Here is a 20,775-nt window from a genome sequence, read left to right on the forward strand (position 1 = left end):
CTATTGCCAATTATAATGTGTCACCCATATCATCTTATAACGCACAAACTATAATTGACTTTCTTTTGTGTATCGTAATGTGCTTCGAAATAATCGACAAATAGAAATATTCCAGAAAATAAACGCACACTACTTGTATGAAAATAAGCACAAAATGGCCACGCGATGACGGGCTAAGACTACATCTATACTATACTTTATCTATGCCTGACAAAAATAGAAAAACGATGTTGAAAATTGAAAAGAAATATTATAGAATATTGTTTTCCCGCCATAATATACTCGACACTGGCCATGGTTAAATAGCCGAACTGCCATATATAATAAGAAAAAAAAATGCACTTTTTGACAGTTGTAAATGAGAATGACATTGCAGTCTTGTTACAAATGTCAATTGTGTGAAACGTAATTATTTGTGGAAAATAAATGATATTTCGTATTTATTATCAATATTACAGTGTTCCTTAGCAGTGTCGACACAATATTAACACATACAATTCAATATACTCGGAGCGGTCATGTGGAAAGCTGTTGATATCGAGTGTGTCAGTCATCAATAATAAACATATTCTTTAAAGTGAAGAAAGGATAAATAGCCATCGAAATGTTACAAGACGATGAGTTTGAGGAGTTGGTGAACACTCCAGAAAGAATAAAGGCTCTGGGTTTCAAGCCCCAGAAGGAAATATTGACGAATCACTTAACACCATATGCTGACAAGCTCGATGAAGAATCCCAGGTGTTCCTCGAACAGGTCAAAACAAACCTGGCCAAATCCGTCATGCTTCGAGAAATGAAGCCAGCATGCGGAGTTTGGACGTCTAGACTTATGAAGTAATACTTTTATTTACATTTACAAAACATACAAATTACAGTACTTCCTCTCCAGCTTGTTATTAACATTTCTTTTTAACTGATTTACTGTCTACAAAGTATTTGAAAGATCATGGACAAGCTGTATCCACTCCAATCTCCATCACCTAGACACAATTGTTTTAATTTCATGTTAACCTTTGGCAGCATTTCATGTAATAATAAGTATCTGGCTGTAACCCAGAACTTCCTTAATGATGCATCTGACATTGGTATGCTGTAATGCACTATTATCATAAAGACCATGTGTTCATTGTTATCTAAGAAAATGAATAATTTGTTTGATAAAATATTATTTATGCTTGTACTATTATGAAATAATTAGCTAATGCATCTGCAACTTTGATGCTTAAGCTATGATGAGGTCATTCATATAACAATAATCACTTCTAAGAAGTCACAACATAGAACATTATTTTCAATCACCTACTGCTACTAAAATAACACAATGATACAATAAAAGTCAATATAATATGATAGAGAAGTTCCTTTGCTAAATATTCAAATATTATTCAGTATTCAAAGTACTTTGTCTTTTTTATTATCATGCCTTATGTTCACACTGACTCATGCAAATTTTATGATAATCATGACTTGATGAAAATGAAGTAAACTGATTTTATAGGATTCTTCTAATGCTAAGTTTATGTGAAAAGCTTAGTGAAATCGCAGAAATTGCTCTTTTTAATCTTTACATAAAATCTTCTTTTATATATAAAAATGGATTTTCAAATATGTTAGTCGCGCTGATACTCAAAAACGGCTGAACGAATTGGGCTGATTTTAGTCTTAAAATATTCGTAGAAGTCCAGGAAAGGTTTTAAAGTGACACAAAGTTCACTGGGACAGCTAAATAAAAATCTTGATTTGCATGGCTACAATAAACTGTTTTGCTCTTTTGCTAAAAACATATTTTAAATACATTGAATTTCAAGATATATATAATAATAAGCGATTTTATTTTCTGATCAAAATTTATCTATATTTTAAATATCTGTAGACTTATAGCTTGTCAAAAAGAGTAGATGCTGTACACAATTTTGAAATCACATAAAAAATATGAAAACCTTATTAAATCCCGATAAAAATGTGCAAGGTGATAGTATTTAAAGTGTATATAAGCATTCTCTGTGGAAATACAAAGAGAAACTACGGAACCCTAAAAAAATACCTTTTTAGGGTGATTATGTTTAGAAAATTGTGTACTGCATCTAGTCTTTCTGGACAGACTATAACTTGATGTGCTGAGCTATGGCATACTAGCTGAGTTCACATATTATATGTCCAGGTTGTATACTAATACAATGATCCAATAAGGAGCAAACAAATAGACTGGGCAAAATGTAATATCATAATATATGATAATATAGATGTTTCACTATGATATTTTTTCTCTCTATGGACCTAATATTCTGACTGATTTAACACATGGAAAGGACTAACATTTTTCTTATTGTTTCAGGTATCTAAGAATATATGGATTTAAATTCGGTAAAGAAGATCATATAAGCTTTGTGAAATTGACCTATGAATTGTTGCTTATCCCAGATCTAGAACCAAATAAAATCAATAAATTTGCAACACTATTTTTGATGCTCACAAGGTAATATTTATTTTTCAAAATTTTATTTATTGTTATTAATGTCTATTTTTATACATTTGCTGATTTTTTTGTAGGAAAAAGGATCTTATTTCTCCAAAAGAACTGACATTGCCTTGGCGTCCACTTTATGAACTTGGAATAAAATTATTTCATAAAAATTCTTCAGCTCTGGGATTGTTTCACTACCACACGTAAGTTTTTCTTCTAATGACCTTTACCACTAACATCATATGTATTTAATATGTTCCCTTTTAAGAATAACTACTGCAAGCTATGCTTACAAAATTGTAAAAAAGAACTTATAATTTTACAATTAATGTGTAATGAATATAGCATTCACTTCAACCAGGTATTTTACGATAAGGGTAATCAATATACAATGTTTTCTTTAGGCGAAAGAGAACTGAGAGTCAAGAGGGAGTTATGATAAACATGATTAAAAAATATATGTCCGGATCTGGTCTCGACAGTATGCTTGCATTATTTGGGCTGCAGAAACCGGATGACACAGAGTGTCCGATGTAAAGATATTTATTATAGCAATGTTAACGAGTTGTGCTTAGTTTTGGTGGCAGGCTCCTGGTCTATCATTCATTTGGGATATTCTGGACTGTCATCGGTGTTGCCATATGGTCTTTATTTACCAAAATCTATGTAAATATCAGCACACATTGTGGTGGTTGTTGGTGCATGTGTGATATGTTTGTTTTGGACAGAACTTTATTATGATTAATTTATTTACAGGTCCTTAGAGAGTACATACACAATGCTGGTTCGAAGTGCTCAGTCGTAAGTATTTTTGTGCCCAATTGAGAACTATATAATAATAGTACTGACCTGGCTAGTTACATAGGAGTAATTTTTATAGTTCCCGAGTACATAATACACAGTAAATAAGCAATATTACAGAGAGTCGAAATTCAATTGCTATCCAATAATTTGAATCTAAACCTTCATTTAAATACACAATTTTTCTGGAAATTTTGCGCAAAACCCTTTAAGGTAAATAAACATTTTTCTAGATACTTCGAGTTGGAAGCAACTAAGGAGATACTAGAAGAACTTCTGCCTCGAGTTAACCCGTGGGCGGCGGACGGGGAGGTGATCACGATATTAGCGACGTTCATCCCGGTCGGCCTGCCGCTGAGCCTCGCCGCCCACGGCCACGAGCTGTGGTTCGACAAGATCATGACGCTGTGGGACACATGCTATAACGCCCACTGTGGGACATCTGTAAGTGATTTACAGTCATTCGTCATATTATATATCATACTAGAAGATCCAAACTTAAGACGACTATCAAGCCAAGCAATTAAATTAAAAGACAATATTATGTTAAGTACTCTTTCTTAAATAAAAAAAAAGAATGTCGTCTTAAGATCGGATTTTATACTAGCATTAACGATTACGGACTTTGGAAATCCCACCTTACTAATAAATATATTATTGCACAATGCTTAAACACCGTGTTTTATGACTGAAACCCTTGACTGTTTATGACTGAAGACAAAACATTGCAAAGTGTATCTTTGTGTAAATATTGTTTTCTTTGAACATTTCAGGACCTGCTGTCACTGTTCGCTGGGCTAGCCAAGAGGAACCCTGGCGCGGTGGACTGGACTCCGCATGTGCCGAAAATGTTCATGAGGTTCCTACACGCCCTCAACCTACCCGTTAGCTACAAAGACATGCAGTATGCTAGAAATCAGCCTCTTGGTAAGACATCCACTTAAAAAAAGAAAATACTATTTCTTTATATTTAATACGAAATCTTTACGATATATACATAAATAAATAGTCGCGCCCTGTCGAATAAACTTGTGGCGGCAACCTCAACTAGCGCCACAATCCTGCATCGTGCTATCCAAGTTTCTGAGCACGGCAAAACATATTATACGTTATTTCAGATGTTATCTTGCCTTTCTCAAATATGTACTTCGATATTTCACGTCGTCTACGTTCTGTAAGGAATGGAAGTATAATCGCTTATGTATCTAATAGGCATCAAACACATGGCCACATGGATCGCTTGCACTATCAACCCCGATGGAGTGGTTCTGAAACATCTGAGGTCATTCCTTGGAGGCATAGAGAGCTACCTGCACAGCGCCAACTCGGGCAGATGGTCCTTCAAACTCAGAGACCTCCTGCGAAAGTTGACTAAAGAGTTTCTAAGCAGGTAAGACTTTTAAATGACAGATTGAAGCGTCGAAAAAGATTTTATATGATTTAGATTTTAGAGAAAAAATCAAACTATTTTAAACAATTTTAGGGTGCGTCGGGAGCGCGAGAAGAATTTCAAAAAACATTACCCGAAAACTAGGGAAGATTACAAGCTGCGGGACGAGGATATAACGGAGTTTGTCTCGATCGTACTGGAGCCTACTCTCCAAGCCGTGAACAACCGGAGCGGCACCCTCGACATTTCCGTGGCGCTGCAGAACTTGGCCATACTTAGACCTGACATTGTTGTACCACCACTCGTGGACAGACTGAAGACTTCGTTGACGTCACTGACTGAGCCCCATAGAGTGACTGCAGCCATGTCCGCAGTGGGGGCGGTCGCTCGTCCCATGCTGCGCGGCCCCCACGCGAACTATCCCGAGGGCCCGACCCACGTTGTCCCACTCCTGATGGCCGTTCTCCCCGGTCTCGACCCCAACGACATGAAGAAGACCCTAGTGACGCTCCACTTCATATTCATATTCAGCGACATGATCCAGTTCATAGACTGCAGCTCCGCGCACGAGCACTGGCAGGACCTGACAGAAACGGAGCTACTAGTCTGCGAGTCGACGGCGCAGTTCGAAGACTTCATACTCATATTCCTAGATAGGCTGTTCGTTATTATAGAGTCAAGCGTCCACGAGCAGGTACGTTTGGACACGAAGGATACCGATCTGGTGCGAAGCAAGACCGATGCCGTCATGGAAACGGCGATTTCGGCCGCGGCGACATCTGTCCTTATGCAAAGTTCCCCGAAAATATTCAAGGAGGCGCTCAGGAAATTCAAGGCTTTCGCGACGGAATCCACGTTCGAAACCAACGTGTCGGGGAGCATGGTCGGGCTGCTTTTAAGATCTTTTGCGCGAGTCGACGCTGAATCCACTCTAGCAGCATTCGTGCCCAAATTGTGCGAGGAATTGCAGGAGCTAGTGTCTACGGATGAGGCTCTAAAAGAGGAGAATCCCTCTCGAGACCTCGTCTACAGAATAGTCCTACTGCGCAATGTAGTAGACTGCGATGGAACGGTGCTCCTGAAGTATATGCCTCAGATCCTGCCGGTCATGGATCGAATACTCAAGCTTCACTCCAGTTACTCCTTAAACCGAGCCTGCAAGGTCCTCAACCAGCTGTTCGCGAGTCTGTCCCGCATCGATTTAAACGAGTGGAGAAGCTCGTCGAATGACTACAATACAGCCCCAGAAAAATGGCTTCCAGTCAGGGAATGGGGAAGTGGATGCATGCTGAAGGATGCCAATCTAAAATGGCACGTGCCCAATGCTGAGGAAGCAGCCTGCGCTCAGATGCTGTCGGATAGGTACCTCAAGCCGGAAGTGGAAAGGTTGAAGCAGTGGCTGAGCGGGGAGAGGAGTATGTGCCGGGACCGCCGGTTAAGGTGCTTCCACATTATAAACGCAGTCACCTCGTGCAGCAATTTCCTGCCTCAGCCGGACGATACGCCAATTACTTTGTAAGTATAACCTTATAACGTAGGAAATTCACATCATTATACATAAAATTTTATTAATAAAACAATTTTTACGTAGAATGTTTAGCATGTGATAATAATGTTGAAAAAATTTTGCCTTTATATTATATTTTCTTGGAATAAAAAATAGTATGTGCCCTTCGCCGTTGTTTACTCTATATATTCTGTGCATAATTTCATAAAATGAATCTAATAGTTTAGGAGCCTATTAAATGCAAATAAACCTTTCCTATTTAAAATATTAGTTTAAAAGTTAAAATAATAATCCATACTAATATTATAAATGCGAAAGTGTGTCTGTCTGTCTGTCTTTCTGTTACCTATTCACGCCCAAACCGCTGACCGACTTTGCTGAAATTTTGTATGGAGATACTTTGAGTCCCGGAAAACTGTACGATTCCCGCGCGATAAACAAATTTCGGCGCAAAGGGGTTGCGGGCGTCAACTAGTAATGAAAATAGAAATAATTCCAGCTTCGAGTCTCAAGTCCCAGCTACAACGTTCCCTCTCGCTCGGGGAACGCCATACTCTATAACGCTAGACGGAGAGAACATGAGGGTAGCCCTCACCGAGCTACTGCTCAAAGTACAAGACCGCATGTTGCAAGACAAGACTGATGATACTAAAGGCTTGGAGCTGCTTATTTTGGTTTGTAATTTTTTTTATATATTTGATAATTTTCATCTTACGATACTATCTGTATATCCGTTCAAGAGTCAACAGGTAGTCTTTTAGATCCATTAGAATGCTTCAACATCCAGAAGTAGGCCATATAATACAAAAAACATGGTTTTCTACAAGTTGTTATGTTATCTTACTTTGCTTTTATTTGTTTGCAAGAATAAGGGCCTGTTTCACCACTTCCTGATAAGTGACGAATAGACTATCCACCAATTAACTTGACAGATCAAGTACAGAGAATCTGTCAAAAACGTTGTAAATAGCACGTTATCAGAAGGTGGTAAAACAGGCCCTAACAAACTCTTTGTTCTGATGCGCACTTATTTATATAACTTATCTCTTTCTTTTTCAAAAAGCATTAAAACTTCTGACATGAAATAGGGAAACATTTACATTATATCTATCTCTCTCTCTCATATCCAGGCATGGGAGCGCGTAGTAGTAACACGTATGCGGGCGAGTCCCGGCTACGAGACGCGTCTCCGCTCGTTCGGCGTACTAGAGCGCTCGCTCGAGGGGCGTGGCGGGCGGGAGGCGGAGGGGGAGGGAACGGCCCGACTGCGTGTAGTACTCGCGGACGGCGCGAGACTGCAAGAGGATGCAAGATTGGAACTGATGTGCGATGCAGGATTACCGCTTACTGTGCATCGCGCGTTACTGGCGCTGCTCGACTTAGCTATCAACACGTATAGCTCGGTGAGTATTAGATAATATTGAAGCAAATTTTGATGATGTTTGAGCCAGATAATAACAACGAGAAATATGATGCTAATGTAAAAAAGAAGAATAAACATGTAAGAAAACATATTTGAAGTACTAACAAAAGATGTAACTTTGAATAGTCTTAACTTATGCGGTATGCCTTATCGTTCTCCACTCTAAGGACATTTTCACGACTGACAATTCTGAACTAACCCGCTTACTTATGTAAATAGTTGCACAATGGATGTTATGTCCGTGTCCTTGTCACTTTACAATGTAATGTTATTGGCTATCGCAGTGTTTCCCAACCTGTGGTCCGCGGTTAAATATGTTTATTGCTAGGAAGGTAAATAATTTTATATATCTATTACCAGGTGCGTGTACTAGCTCAACTAAGGATATACTGGATATTAAACCACTACCCGTACTCGTATCGGGCTCTAGTAGACAAAGTCGTGGACCTAATCTCCGAGAGCGGGGAAGGAGAGGAGTGGCATTCCCGACGCAAAGGTGCCTTGTTCCTCATGCTGGGGCCCAAAGCTGGGCCCATCGTGACTAAACCGGACTGGGAGGCCGTCAAGGCTCTTTGGCCCGCTGTGCTGAAGTCACCATTGAGCGAGAAGCCGAGTATAATCAGGTAAGTGAAGTGAGATAGTCTAAATTAAAAAAATATACTAGTTGAGATGCTCACGACGTCAAGGGCGCAAAGAGAGGATTTTCTAAAACAATAAGTCGTATAAAATTATGTCCTTTCCATAGTCTACTGTAATATGTGTCAAATTTTATGAGAATCGATTCACTGGAGCATTTTCAATGCAAACCTAAAATGATTAATTTATAGGATAGATACAGATAAAAAATACAAATAAATTATTACCACTAATTAAACATATTTTCTAGTCTGTAGAATCAAACGTATTTGAATATTTTCCCAGACTAGAACAAGCTATAACGGAAGCTATACACCGGTGTTTCATGACGATGAACACTCGTCTCACCATGACGCAATCAGCCATAGATGCTGCTAAATTGCTGTTGAAGGAGGCTGACCGGACCGACCCGGTGTTCACACAACAGATAGCTAAGGCTGTGGACATAGAGAAGGCGTACTCAGACAGAATGGAAAACGCCTACTTGGACCTCGTCAATGAAATTGTTAGTGTAGCTGAATCTTCTAATGTGTAAGTAATTTAAATAATGTGGTACGTAAATTCGTCAGTATAATCATCAAATAGACGTAGATCAATCAAATGATCAAAAAAATTTATGACATTTTATTAGTTAGCAAAATGCACTTATATAATAAATTGAAAAATTAAAAAAAAATGTTATCCAACAGTAAGTGAGCTGGTGATGATGAATTGTATCAGCTTTTGAATTTAAAAAACATAGATTCAAATTAGGCCACCCGTTTGGATACTAGGATGCGACGGACAGATACATCAAACATAATTATAACACCCAACTATTTTCACAGAGGATTAAAATCATATTAATTTTTACGTAACATAACCTCAATTTTATATAGGCAATGGCGTCGCCTAGAGCTAGCGGCACAGATGCTGATGTTCCTTCCGCAACCGCAAACTTCGTTCCCCGCGCGCGCCGTGCGTCTCATCCTACGATTGCTTATACACGACGACATCGCCGTGCGTCGCGCCGCAACCAACCTCACACTATACGTCCTCAAGCAACAGAAACGCAAGATCAAGAAGGTGGACGCTGACCCTTATGAGATCGCGGGAGTGACCCGCCCCGAGACGCCTGTTCCTGGTAAGTATTGCCATCGCCAGACAAATATCGTGTAGTACTGCTGGTCTGAAATTTGTTTCTCAATAAAAAAATCACTATCCTTCGATCGCGGATTCTTGGAAATCTATTGTTATTCTATTGTTGTCGCGGTCATCAGTGTCCTTATGAGGCTTGATGGGTTAATGTAAAACAATATTATGTAATATATTGGACTGAATAGTGACGAAAAAATATCTGATTTCTATTTATCCCTTTCTCGCAAAACGAAATTTAACATGGACTTATTAATGTTTCTCTTATTGGAAAAAATATAATATTGAAGCAATACGCAAATTAGGATAAATGACTAATTTCATAATTCTGTTTACAGGATATAGAAAAGACTTGGAGTGGTCGATGTGGCATAAAGATAGTGAGACAGTCACTGAAGAAGATTGGAACAAACCGTGGCTACGACATCCTTACTACGGATTCTACGCGTGGCCCAAGACAATCAAAGCAAGTTACAATTTTCTTAAAATACTAACTGCAAAAATATTATCTTTATTTTAAACGTTAGAGTTGAAAGTAACTGCTATATTTAGATTACAGATACAAAAAAACTTTTGTTTACATAATTGAAACAACTATAGTATAATGGAAACTATAGGAACTCAAAAAAATCCGTCTTCATACCCATACAAATTGCCGATCCGGGCATCCGTTTGGGCATGAAGACGGCATTTTTTTTTAGTTCCCAGCATTGTTCTCATAGAAAAAGTTGTTCATTTTGATGGGCTCATTTGATGGTTTGAAGGATAACGGTGTTTACACTAACACACTGTAGTAAATATATGACCTTAAAAATTAAATTATTAAGATCTAAACTCTAAAGCGACCATTATTTTTGCCGATTAATTTTATCGTCACTCATTAACTTATTTTTAGGTGACTTCACCGCCTAGTGAGCAAGATCTAGCGATAGACTTGCCCCGGGAGAAGATGACAGAGGAGGAACAGCACATATTCGACTTCTTCAGCGACGAGGCAAATGTAGACAAACTTGTGTCGTTCCTGACTGTTGAGGAGAAGAAAGGGAAGGACAAGTTCAACGGAATACGCTATATCGTGTTCAAGGTATGTATTATGTAGCTAATTAGGTCATAATAGCCTTCGGTAATCCTTGTTTTATGGTGCCATCAGAAATTGATCAATACGCAGATGGTGGACCTACGTAATTTGGTCGGGCTATGTCAAACCCAGGAAACAGGTCACGATTAACATTTACTTGACATATCTCAACCAAATTTCGCAGATCTACAAGCTACCCATAAATCAATTTCTTTCATAGTATTTTTATCATGGTAAAATAATATTTTATCTCTCAGCTATCTGATGCAGTGTCCAACTGAATATTCTGTCAGTTATCTTGCTCTTCAATCTTGCTGCCATTATTAATAGTGCTTAATTAAATTCGTTTATTTATGATTATGTATGTCCCAGTACACGATTAAATTATAGTTATGGAAATGAACTTCAAGAGGTATTACTATTTACATTAATATTATGACGTACAGATGGTATTCGCCCACTTCGGCATGCGTGTAGCGGAACGTTTCCTGCGCGCTGCGGAGCGCCACGCGGCGCTGCGGGAGGAGGCGTCGCAGCGTTTCGCGGCGGAGATCACGACGGCCGCGCTCACCGCGCCCCGACACCACCCGCACCGCGCCGCTACTGATATGATGGATGCAGCGCTGCGAACGCTCACCATAGGTGTGTAATGTGCATTACTAACACAGAACACTACATAGTATAAAACATAGTCTCTTTCTTGTCTGCTCCAATGTATGCTTCTATCTTTATAAATACACAACAGATTTGATGCGGTTTCCTTTAATAAATAGATTTAAAGTGAAAAGATTAAGGCTACTTTTGAATTAGAAAAGGGGGGTTGAAACTCTCAACTTGAAAGGAAGGATCAAAGTTTTAAAAAAGTATTGCCCTTTGGCAAGTAAAAAATAGGGGATGAATGTTTGTTCAACGATTACTCCGCCGTTTGTTAACCAATTTAAAAAAAATCCTTCGTTATAGAGTTTGTTTCCAAAGTAGACTTTACACAACAACATTTTTGAGTCTCGTTTTCTCGGAGTAAGCCGCATTGGAGTGCTAAAACCATAAAGTTAATATACCTAGCGGAATAAAAAAACAAAGGCCTGAGCAAGAGAGATGTCACTATCAGTAACACTGCGTGGTAAAAAGACACGTGTGATACATGACAGCATCACTCTTTTTTTGACGTCCAGTCGACACGTGCCGCACGTTGACAATTTAATCTCATAAAATTCATGTTCCATCATGCTTGTGTAAGTGTATACGCACACATATTTTTCACACAGATGAAAACCAATTTTGGTTTCGTTTGACAGCTCGAGATTGTTGCTCTATTCCGCTAGGTATATTAACTTTATGGCTAAAACTATATATTAGAACAAAATAACACTCCACTTGTCCCAAAACGTCACTTCATTTACTCTGGTTCTAATGTCGTCAAATAGTTACTAAACTCATCACTTTTTATTATTTTGATTGTTCGATCACGTTTCTTTGACAGGTCTTAACTCAGTAACGCCGGAGACAATGGAGGAGTGGGGTACATGTGTAGCTACGGGCGTGGAGCGGCTGTGTCCGCGCCGCGCCGCGCCCGCCCTGGCGGCGCTACTGCGGGCGAGCGCGCCGCGTGATACACCCGACACTGATGCGGACGGCTCATTCCTAATATGTGCGAGGCTGTTTGCACTACAGGTAGTTATGTTAATTATTTTAGCAGTATTTTCAAAGTCCCATCAATCCCCAAACGGCACCCGGCTATCTATAGTCCGCGCGGAACTAGTTGGCCGCGCCTTAGGTAGGGACAAGGGTGTGGGGGCGGGTTGCTTGCTGCTCGCAACGCACATGAGATTAGACAGTGACGACCAATCTCGCGATATCGTGAACAATAACATTATTTAATTATTGAAAAGAGTAAATTAAAGAAAATTGATCAGTTTTATATTCTAAACTATTGACATCGGCTTTCTGTCTTTTAAAAAACATATGCACTTTAAATATTATTTCCTTTGTTATGTGCTTTTTATCTTAACTAGCCAGGAACTGTCAAAAACCGTCCCACCACTCACATACCTAAGGCGCGGCCAACTAGTTCCGCGCGGACTATAAAATCTATTGTGTCCGCGATTCCCACGATCGAGGTATTACTATCATATATGTATGGGATATAAGGCACACAAAGTGTCAGGGGAGTCCGCGCTGCATCATACACCCGACACTGATGCGGACGGCTCCTTCCTTATACGTGCGAGGCTGTTCCGCGCTACAGGTACTTTAGTAAAATACAGGTTAAATGACAGTCCATGACTCATAAATCAACAGTTGAAAAAACACTTTGTCATAGTTGTATTAAGAAATTCTTAGATTTAATTCATAATATTAATTGTGTTTTTTGTTAAAACAGGGAGCGTTTAGTTCACTATCGTGGCGGCTGGCCCCGCTCGCGGCGGAACTACTGAAGACGCTCGAGGCTACGGACTTCATACAACACCCCTACCAGAACGTTCGAGAGACTGTTGGAAGGTAACATTTCTTTTTAGTTTAGGGCGCCCACACATAAGTGCGAATTCGCATCGCATCGCAATGTCATTTTTATTATAAATTTTGTCGCAGATATTTGCGATATGATGCGATTTGCGAACTCGCAGTTATGTGTTCGCACACTCCCGCTCTTACTAGGTTAATACTTTAACCGGTTAATAAGAGGGGTTACCTCTTAATTATAAAATTAGTTACACAATGAATATGGTATACAATGATCTGTCCTCGTCATTGTTGTGGTAACAAAAATTTGTTTGATAATAAAAATGAATGCAAGTTTTGCTCTAAAACAAGTTATGATAAACGTACGAAGAATATGTTTACTTAGTTAAATTAGTGTTTTTTCTTTATTTAAATTTGTGCTAGTTTTGTTTGCTTTTAGACTTATTTGGTTGTAATAAACAAAGATTATATTTTCAGTTTACTGATGACGATATTTGACACTGAACTCACATTCCCGGGCGGCGAGAGTGGACCGAACCCGCGACTAAAAGATTTTCTTGCTTCCGTCATTCCCAAATTTGCTGCCCTCTACGACGAAAACGGAGATATCGGTACGTAGATACTTACAATCACTCATTCTGTGCTGTAAACTAAATAAGAACCTTAGCGACTAACTTTTGTTAATAAAATATGTACTTTTTATTGTTGTTATAAGGAGATAAAAAGTAAAAACCTATTTTATGATGATGAGATGGCGGACCTACGTAGTTTGGTCGCGATACGTCAGCCCCAGCCAGATCACAATAGCTATGTCCATACTATGCGCTTTCGTCTTCAATTTTCGTCATCTTCTTTCATTCAACTTTCGTTTTAACGCATTCAATAATCAATCATTCAATCAAACGAACGCAACGCCAACATTGCCATTTTTGTTTTTTGGATACGGTCAAAGGGCATGCCTCACGTTCGCGGTTGACTGCGCTATAACGCATGCCATTGACGAACAGAATAAGGTACAGTGTGGACAAAGCTATTAATTAACATTGAATTGACATGATCCAACCAAAAGACGTTGGTCTGTTTACTGCCTAGGAATCTATTTCCTCGATGGTACATTCAAAATTTCATTTAAATCGGTTGAGCCGTTTTGGAGCAGTTCGCGAACAAACACTGTGACACGAGAATTTTATATATCAGATTATTTAAAATACATACATTAATTTTCTTTTATATTCAGTGATCGCGAGCGCGTCGCTTCCCGGCGGCGGGGCGGGTCGCGCGGGCGTGTCCGGGGGCGTGGCGGGCGAGGTGTGCGGGGTGGCGCCGCCGCCGCGCGTGCACGTCGCGCACCTGCCAGCTGCGACCAACACGGACACTACAGCGCCTCAGGTACTCTACACTACTGCCTTATAAGCCTCAAAATGTTTCTCCTTGCATTCACAAGATGATACGATATGTCTGTTCACAAGTATATTGTAAATTATAATACTATACCGCATACACGTCTGGCCTAGAACGCAAGGAACCTTCCTCTGTTTTTGTCTTAAAAGTTAAAAGGATATGTTTCAATCCTGTAAAGGCGTAAAAGGATGTGTGTCTGTCTGTTGACGCTTAAGGGAGATCGCAGACGACAGACTTTTTGTGCGATCGAGTCTGCGGCGCCCATACAGTCGGCATGGCCGCGCCGCGCGGTCGCACAAAAAGTCTGTCGTCTGAGATCTCCCTAAAACAGCTAAACCAATGTCCAATTTACATTCAATTCAGTATGAATATACTTAGAGAGTCGGAAAAAGAACTTAGGATAGCTTTTTTGCGTAAAAATGTATACAGTTCTCTCGTAATTTCCTAATTCCAGCGCAAATTTTTCTCGTTTTTATTGTCTAAAAGTCGTCTATTTTGCGTGCAGACAGATGAAGGCGAGGAGGAGGAGCGAAGCGTGTGCGGCGCGGGGGCGGTGGGGCGGGGCGTGTGCGGCGCAGGTGGCGCCGGCGCGGGGGCGGACAAGCTATCGGACCGCCTGCACACCGCGCTGCGACTAGCCGGCGACGCATCACCTTGTACGCATGCGCACGCACTCAATCTGCTTACCACAGGTCAGTTAATATAAAAATACATTGTTTTAGATAGAACAACATGCAGTAATTTAAAGGCGTTTAATCAGGCAAACTCTAAAGTTTAATATTAAAAGTTACGAGGAAGTTTGCCTCGTTTTCAAAATCTTAATATGTAAATTTTGGTCGCTAAAAATTGGTATTAAGAAAAATGTTTTTCGAGTGTTCGAAATTATATTTTCAGTTCTGCGATGTTGCCTGGGCTTAATCATCCGAGCCGTCAATGGGAACATCGAGACTCAGTACGAGTTACTTCCCATCGCCTGCGCCTTGGCGTCGAGGGGGGCTCCGCAGAACGAGGAGCTGCCTCGAGCTGCTGGCGGATTCCTCGGCAGTCTGTGCTTGGCGCACCACTCCAGTGCAGCCTTCGACAGAGGTCTAGATGTCCTCGAGAATCTCGCGGACGAGAAGTCGTGGTGGGCGCGCCTCGCGTGCCTTGACTTCGCCCAGCCGCTGCTGTTCTACGCGCTACCTCTCCTATGTGATAGACCTGACCGAGCCATCCGGGCGGAACGTTTCGCCTTAAAGCTAATGAGAGACTCCAGAGTCGAGGTGAATGTCGCCCGATGTGACGATTTAGTTTTCATTTTTAACCCCCATCAAAATGTTATAAATTTGACGTGCCTGTGTGTGCATGTCTATTCATTTCGATTTCAATAGGAGATTGTTTTTTCTTTATTAAAAAAAATATTTCTTTAAAAAAAAATCCTTGCAGGTGCGACAGTCGGCCGCGGAGCTGCTGACAGGGCTGATGCACTGTCGAGCGCTCCCCGACGAGGACAACACCATCAAGCTGTTCAAGAGGAGTTGTCGCTCCAAGGAGTTAGTGGAGAGGCACTGTGGGGTGCTAGGTCTGTGCGCGTACCTGTCATCGCGGCCGTACAGCATTGGGCCCAAGCTGGGAAACATTCTGGCGGAGCTGGCCAAGCACACAAGCGCGCCCGATCCCATACCTGCCACCATCCGTAAGGCGCTAGCTGACTTCAGGCGGACGCACCAGGACGATTGGCCCAAACACCGGGAGCAGCTGACCGAGGAGGAACTAGATCTGTTAGCGGACTTGACAGCGCCGCCCTCGTATTGTGCATAAGGTCTGTTGAATCGTGCTATAGGAACCTTGTACATGTTAAAAATTTAGAGATAACCTATTAGGGATACTGGTGCATTATCCGGTGATGGCCATACATATTGACTTGTTTATTCGAAGTAACCGCTGATTGCAATAATCATCGATATATAAAGGTGAAGGCATAAATAAACTACAAAGTTACCAGCCACAAATTATTAATTTTTGCCATTTTATAAAAAAATTATATTGTTATTTTTAGTTGTAAATATATTATGGGTAAAGAAACTTTTTTCATAGAGAAGAATGATAATAATGAAAAATCTAATATTAGGCTTGCACATAACAACAGCAATTTTTTTGTTGCTTGGCTTCCATCAGTGACAACTTTGTATTTCTAAATACCTCAATGTGTAAAGTTAGAATTTATAAAATTTATTTTTATTTTGTGCATTTGTTTATATATGGCTTGTAACATCTGTGAACCTATGTAGGTATGTATATTTATAAATCTACTATAAAATATCTTTATTTTTGTGACAATTTATTTTTAATTATTTGTAACAATCTACTATGTGAAATGTGTAGATTTTTACGAATCAAATAATAAAAAGGCATCAATTAAATATGTTTTTTCTTTACTTTGGAGAGAGGTACTAGATCACAGAGTAACAAATAATTTTGTAGTTCACAACAAGTTAGAACCATATTTTGTATGCAAGTAACTTAATTAACAATTTCAAAAATCCAAACTCTTCCAAGATTCAGGATTCTGGAAATCCATATTATTATTTCGTAAGCAAGAAAATTAAACTCAATAATTGTTTCAATTTCTTCTAACAATTTAGTCCATAAAAGTTTGTTTCAATGAATAGACAAGTAATAAACACAAAATGATGTTTAAAATTTTATGACAACGGAAAAATAATCAACATTCTCAGTTATAAGTGGTTTTATTAAATTTATGAGAGTAATTAATTAAGTATGAAATGAATAAACACAGTAGAAGAGGTGAAGAGTAGGACATAAACCACCATTGAAATATTATTATTTTTTTGTCAACAAAATAATTATTATGAGTTTCCAAACTTGCATTTTTGACACAGTATTTTAAACAAACCTTAACATAACACCTTAATAAATAATAATAAAATTTCCATTATTACCTCCGCTCCTCAACATCTGAAACATGAAAAAATATTGTTAATGTTATAAAAATGTTAATTTTTATTTATTCAGTTTCTTGCTTAGCTAAAACTATCAAATTAGAAATTGAAGTGTTACTATGTCAATATCAATAATAACAAGATAAATTACCAGGTACTGTAAGTGAAAAAAAACATTAAATGTAATCTAAGCTTAATATATATTCTCAGACTTTTTAATAACAATTGTTAAACTTAGATTTAATTTTTTTATGAGAATAGTAAAGTAAACAATAAACTTACTTTTGCCATCACAAGCAACTATTTTCACCCTATCCACCTTAGCAATTTCTTGAACTTCTCTGAATTCCACATTATTCAGCATGAATGTCCATACATTATCACAAAACCTAAAAAAATATACAGTCAAACTTGGTTAGCCCATCAATCTCCAAGCGGCATGGCACGGCAAGCCCGCTGCCACATAACAATTGAAAATCTATTGTCTGTGATTCCCACAATCGAGGTACTGAGCATGTTTTAATGCTATAACATACAGAAGTTATCTAGGAATGCACCTTGTCCTGAGGAAACTCAATGAAAAAAAACGGCCAAGTGCGAGTTGGACTCGCGCATGAAGGGTTCCATACCACAATAGAGCAAAATTAGGCTGAAAATTGTGTTTTTTGTATGGGAGCCCCCCTTAATTACTTAATTTATTCAAATTTTATTATTAATTATTAAATAACAAATACGATTGAGTATTTCGTGAATATTTCAAGTGTATATATGTTGCCATTATTGATATCAAGCAAAACATAGCAAAAAAATCATGTTTGTTGTATGGGAGCCCCCCATAAATATTTAATTTATTTTGTTTTTAGTATTTGTTGTTATAGCTGCAACAGATATACACAATCTGTGAAAATTTCAGAAGTCTATCTATAGCGGTTTTTGAGTTACAGCCTGAAGACACACAGACAGAAGGACAGACATCGAAATCTTAGTAATAGGGTCCATAGTAATAGAGATTTTACCCTTTGGGTACGGAACCCTAAAAATAACTTCTGTTTTGTACTTTTTACATTATAATACTGACCTGTACGTATTTAACTTTCCTGCTTTGAATGTTAAACGAGACTTAACCCTGTTTGATAATGCTTGATTTATTGACTTATCAAATTGTAGTAGTACTTTTACCGCCAGTGTTGGGGTAATTTGTCCATACTGAAATGCGAAATAATATTTTTAACGTAGTCCCTATAAACGTTAGCAACGTAAATATTAAATTTTCTTCAACTTACTTGAATCAATTCATCAAGGCTTTCTTGTAGTGTATTTCCAATTGTAGTGTTCCTATATAATTGGTACGACATTTTAAATATTACAAACGTAAATATTAAATTGAAAAGGCAACGAAAAATAATTAAAAGAACTTCAATGAATCTGATAAATGGAGGAAATTAGAAAAGCAACAGGCATCAAGCGATATTCTACACACGACAATACAATTTTGACATTTTGTTCACAAACGTAGTGATTATATTCTCTTTGTTGTTCACGGGCCACGGCTGTCAATCTGAGACACAGATTAGGTACCTACCTACTAGTATATCTGACAGGTGACGCTTTTTTTATTTCATTCGGCTATTTAACCATGGCCAGTGTAGAGTATGTTATGGCGGGAAAACAATATTCTTTAATACAATTTTCAGCATCGTTATTGTCAAATGTCAAGTCGTAGTCAGGTCTAAAGTCTAGTCAAGTATACACAGATAAGTAAAAGTCAAGAAGTCAAGTCGGTCAATTCAGTAATTAAGTAGTAGACGCTTTACTGAAACTTTCGATGGAGTTTTGGAGGAAACACAAAATAGCACTTTTTTGGATAGTGCATCACTTTCCTACACTTTTGCACGATAACACGTTAATTATATCCTACCAATATTACACATTAAAAACCCAGTAAACACAATTTTAGGAAAATAATACAAAAACAGAACATCACTCTTGGACCTTGGTCCAAGCTAAAATTAGGTATAGCCCGTCAAAAAAGTCACGACATTAATAGAGTCGCCACTTGTTTCCGGTGTGGCCTCTTATGGCCACACTGTATCCAGTCACTATAAAAGATTTTGATACTATATTAAATACAGTTTAAAAACACGTTGTAAATATTATGATTTATATATATTATTATGTAGTTAAGAAAATTTGAAATAATTATGATGTAGTTATATTGTGTGTTTATTTTGCGACATTACAAGAAACAATCTAATCTATGTAAAGTACCTACCTATTTTAATCTTTGTATATGTCATAGTCTGTCTCTGTCAAGAAAGTGAAGAAATTAAAAAGTGGCAACATCGTAGTGTCATCCCTTTAAAATCAATCTAAGAAATAATCGGTCAAGTGCGAGTCGGACTTGCGCACGAAGGGTTCCGTACCGTTATAGAGCAAAAATCAGCCAAAATTGTTTTTGTATGGGAGCCCCCCTTAAATATTTATTTTATTTAAATATTATTAAATAACACATATTATAATTATGGCCTTTGTGAAAATTTCAAGTGCCTACTTGTTGTCATCATTGTTACCGAGCAAAAAATGTTTGAAAAAATAATATGTTGAGCCCCCCTTCAATATTTAATTATTTTTTTTTAGTATTTGTTGTTATAGCTGCAACAGAAATACATAGTCTGTGAAAATTTCAACTCTCTAGCTATTACCGTTCTTGAGTTACAGCCTGGAGACAGACGGACAGACGGACAGAAATCGAAGTCTCAGTAATAGGGTTCCGTTTTTACCCTTTGGGTACGGAACCCTAAAAAGAAATGACACTACAATGTTGCCACTTTTTAACTTCTTCACTTTCTTGACGGACTATATAAAAAATGCAATAACTCAATTAAACGGTTGAACTGATGTGGCTAATTTTAGTCTTTAAATATTCCTGGAAGTCCAGGGAAGGTTTATAAGTGACACGAAGTTCACAGGGACATCTAGTCACTAGTGCTACATATTATTATGAATTTATAACACCTGTTATTTAGGTACCCTTTCCCTTAGAGCTGCAGAGCTACTTTGATGACCAGTAAGAGCTGAGAGAAGTTCACTCCTTTTTTATTATGGAACTACTTATTTAAGAAAATACAAAAAATAAATAAGTGAAAAACAGGGTTTTGTTATTTTAATAAAATATAATCATCCAAATAATATTCTACAATGCAGCCGGCAACAGAATCATCGCCACTTTCTAGGTCCATGTAGTTACAGCTGCAGTGGTGTCAGTGAAGAGGCACTTTCATCTTCATTAATCAGCTCTTCAATATTGAATTTAATCAAAATGATAGCATAAATTCTCCCAGTCATTTCGGTTATTTCTAACTAAAATGTTCATTGCATCGATATATTTCTGGATTTTTTATACTTAATATTATACATAAAATATATTTAAGATTTTTGAAATATTATTTTAATACACATCCAAGACCCAGGAACATTGAAAACTTTTTGTTCCGCCTGCGGGACTCGAACCCAGGACCCCCGGGATGAGCGCTGGCCAC

The 20,775-nt window shown here is 38.4% G+C and overlaps 2 protein-coding genes across 3 annotated transcripts; one reads left to right on the plus strand and one right to left on the minus strand.

Moving 5' to 3' along the window:
- The first annotated feature begins 372 nt into the window (after positions 1-372).
- Positions 373-16,131, plus strand: LOC121725843 (proteasome activator complex subunit 4-like). Of its 2 annotated transcripts, XM_042112959.1 has the most exons (24): positions 373-834; positions 2,336-2,476; positions 2,551-2,667; positions 2,869-2,997; positions 3,221-3,265; positions 3,499-3,709; positions 4,039-4,192; positions 4,478-4,655; positions 4,749-6,170; positions 6,662-6,836; positions 7,293-7,565; positions 7,946-8,208; positions 8,507-8,752; positions 9,100-9,344; positions 9,694-9,821; positions 10,251-10,439; positions 10,880-11,075; positions 11,914-12,104; positions 12,814-12,932; positions 13,371-13,504; positions 14,131-14,282; positions 14,800-14,986; positions 15,189-15,556; positions 15,720-16,131. In XM_042112959.1, exons 1-24 carry the CDS (start codon positions 605-607, stop codon positions 16,092-16,094), a joined length of 5,868 nt encoding a protein of 1,955 aa, XP_041968893.1. In that variant the 5' UTR covers positions 373-604; the 3' UTR covers positions 16,095-16,131. The 2 variants fall into 2 exon arrangements, with proteins under 2 accessions (XP_041968893.1, XP_041968894.1); XM_042112960.1 differs by lacking the exon at positions 2,869-2,997.
- Positions 16,132-17,021: 890 nt separating this feature from the next.
- On the minus strand, positions 17,022-18,716 carry LOC121725844 (transcription initiation factor IIA subunit 2). Its single transcript, XM_042112961.1, has 4 exons — positions 18,520-18,716; positions 18,315-18,442; positions 17,519-17,625; positions 17,022-17,252 (listed from the first exon to the last, which is right to left on the minus strand). The coding sequence occupies exons 1-4, from the start codon at positions 18,589-18,591 to the stop codon at positions 17,233-17,235; spliced, it is 327 nt and encodes a 108-aa protein (XP_041968895.1). The 5' UTR covers positions 18,592-18,716; the 3' UTR covers positions 17,022-17,232.
- Between the last annotated feature and the right edge of the window lie 2,059 nt (positions 18,717-20,775).

The sequence above is a fragment of the Aricia agestis genome, chromosome 4 (genome assembly GCF_905147365.1).
Source record: "Aricia agestis chromosome 4, ilAriAges1.1, whole genome shotgun sequence".
NCBI classification, from domain to species: domain Eukaryota; kingdom Metazoa; phylum Arthropoda; class Insecta; order Lepidoptera; family Lycaenidae; genus Aricia; species Aricia agestis.

What these genes read in the sequence shown, in the direction of transcription:
- LOC121725843 (XM_042112959.1), top strand. Translation starts at nt 605, where the DNA reads ATGTTACAAGACGATGAGTTTGAGGAGTTGGTGAACACTCCAGAAAGA. An exon ending in GCTTGGAGCTGCTTATTTTG is followed by an intron (nt 6,837 to 7,292) that starts GTTTGTAATTTT and finishes TCTCATATCCAG; the next exon opens with GCATGGGAGCGCGTAGTAGT. An exon ending in CGACGAAAACGGAGATATCG is followed by an intron (nt 13,505 to 14,130) that starts GTACGTAGATAC and finishes TTTTATATTCAG; the next exon opens with TGATCGCGAGCGCGTCGCTT.
- LOC121725844 (XM_042112961.1), bottom strand. Translation starts at nt 18,591, where the DNA reads ATGTCGTACCAATTATATAGGAACACTACAATTGGAAATACACTACAA. An exon ending in GGAAAGTTAAATACGTACAG is followed by an intron (nt 17,626 to 18,314) that starts GTCAGTATTATA and finishes ATATTTTTTTAG; the next exon opens with GTTTTGTGATAATGTATGGA. An exon ending in AGTTGCTTGTGATGGCAAAA is followed by an intron (nt 17,253 to 17,518) that starts GTAAGTTTATTG and finishes TTCATGTTTCAG; the next exon opens with ATGTTGAGGAGCGGAGGTAA.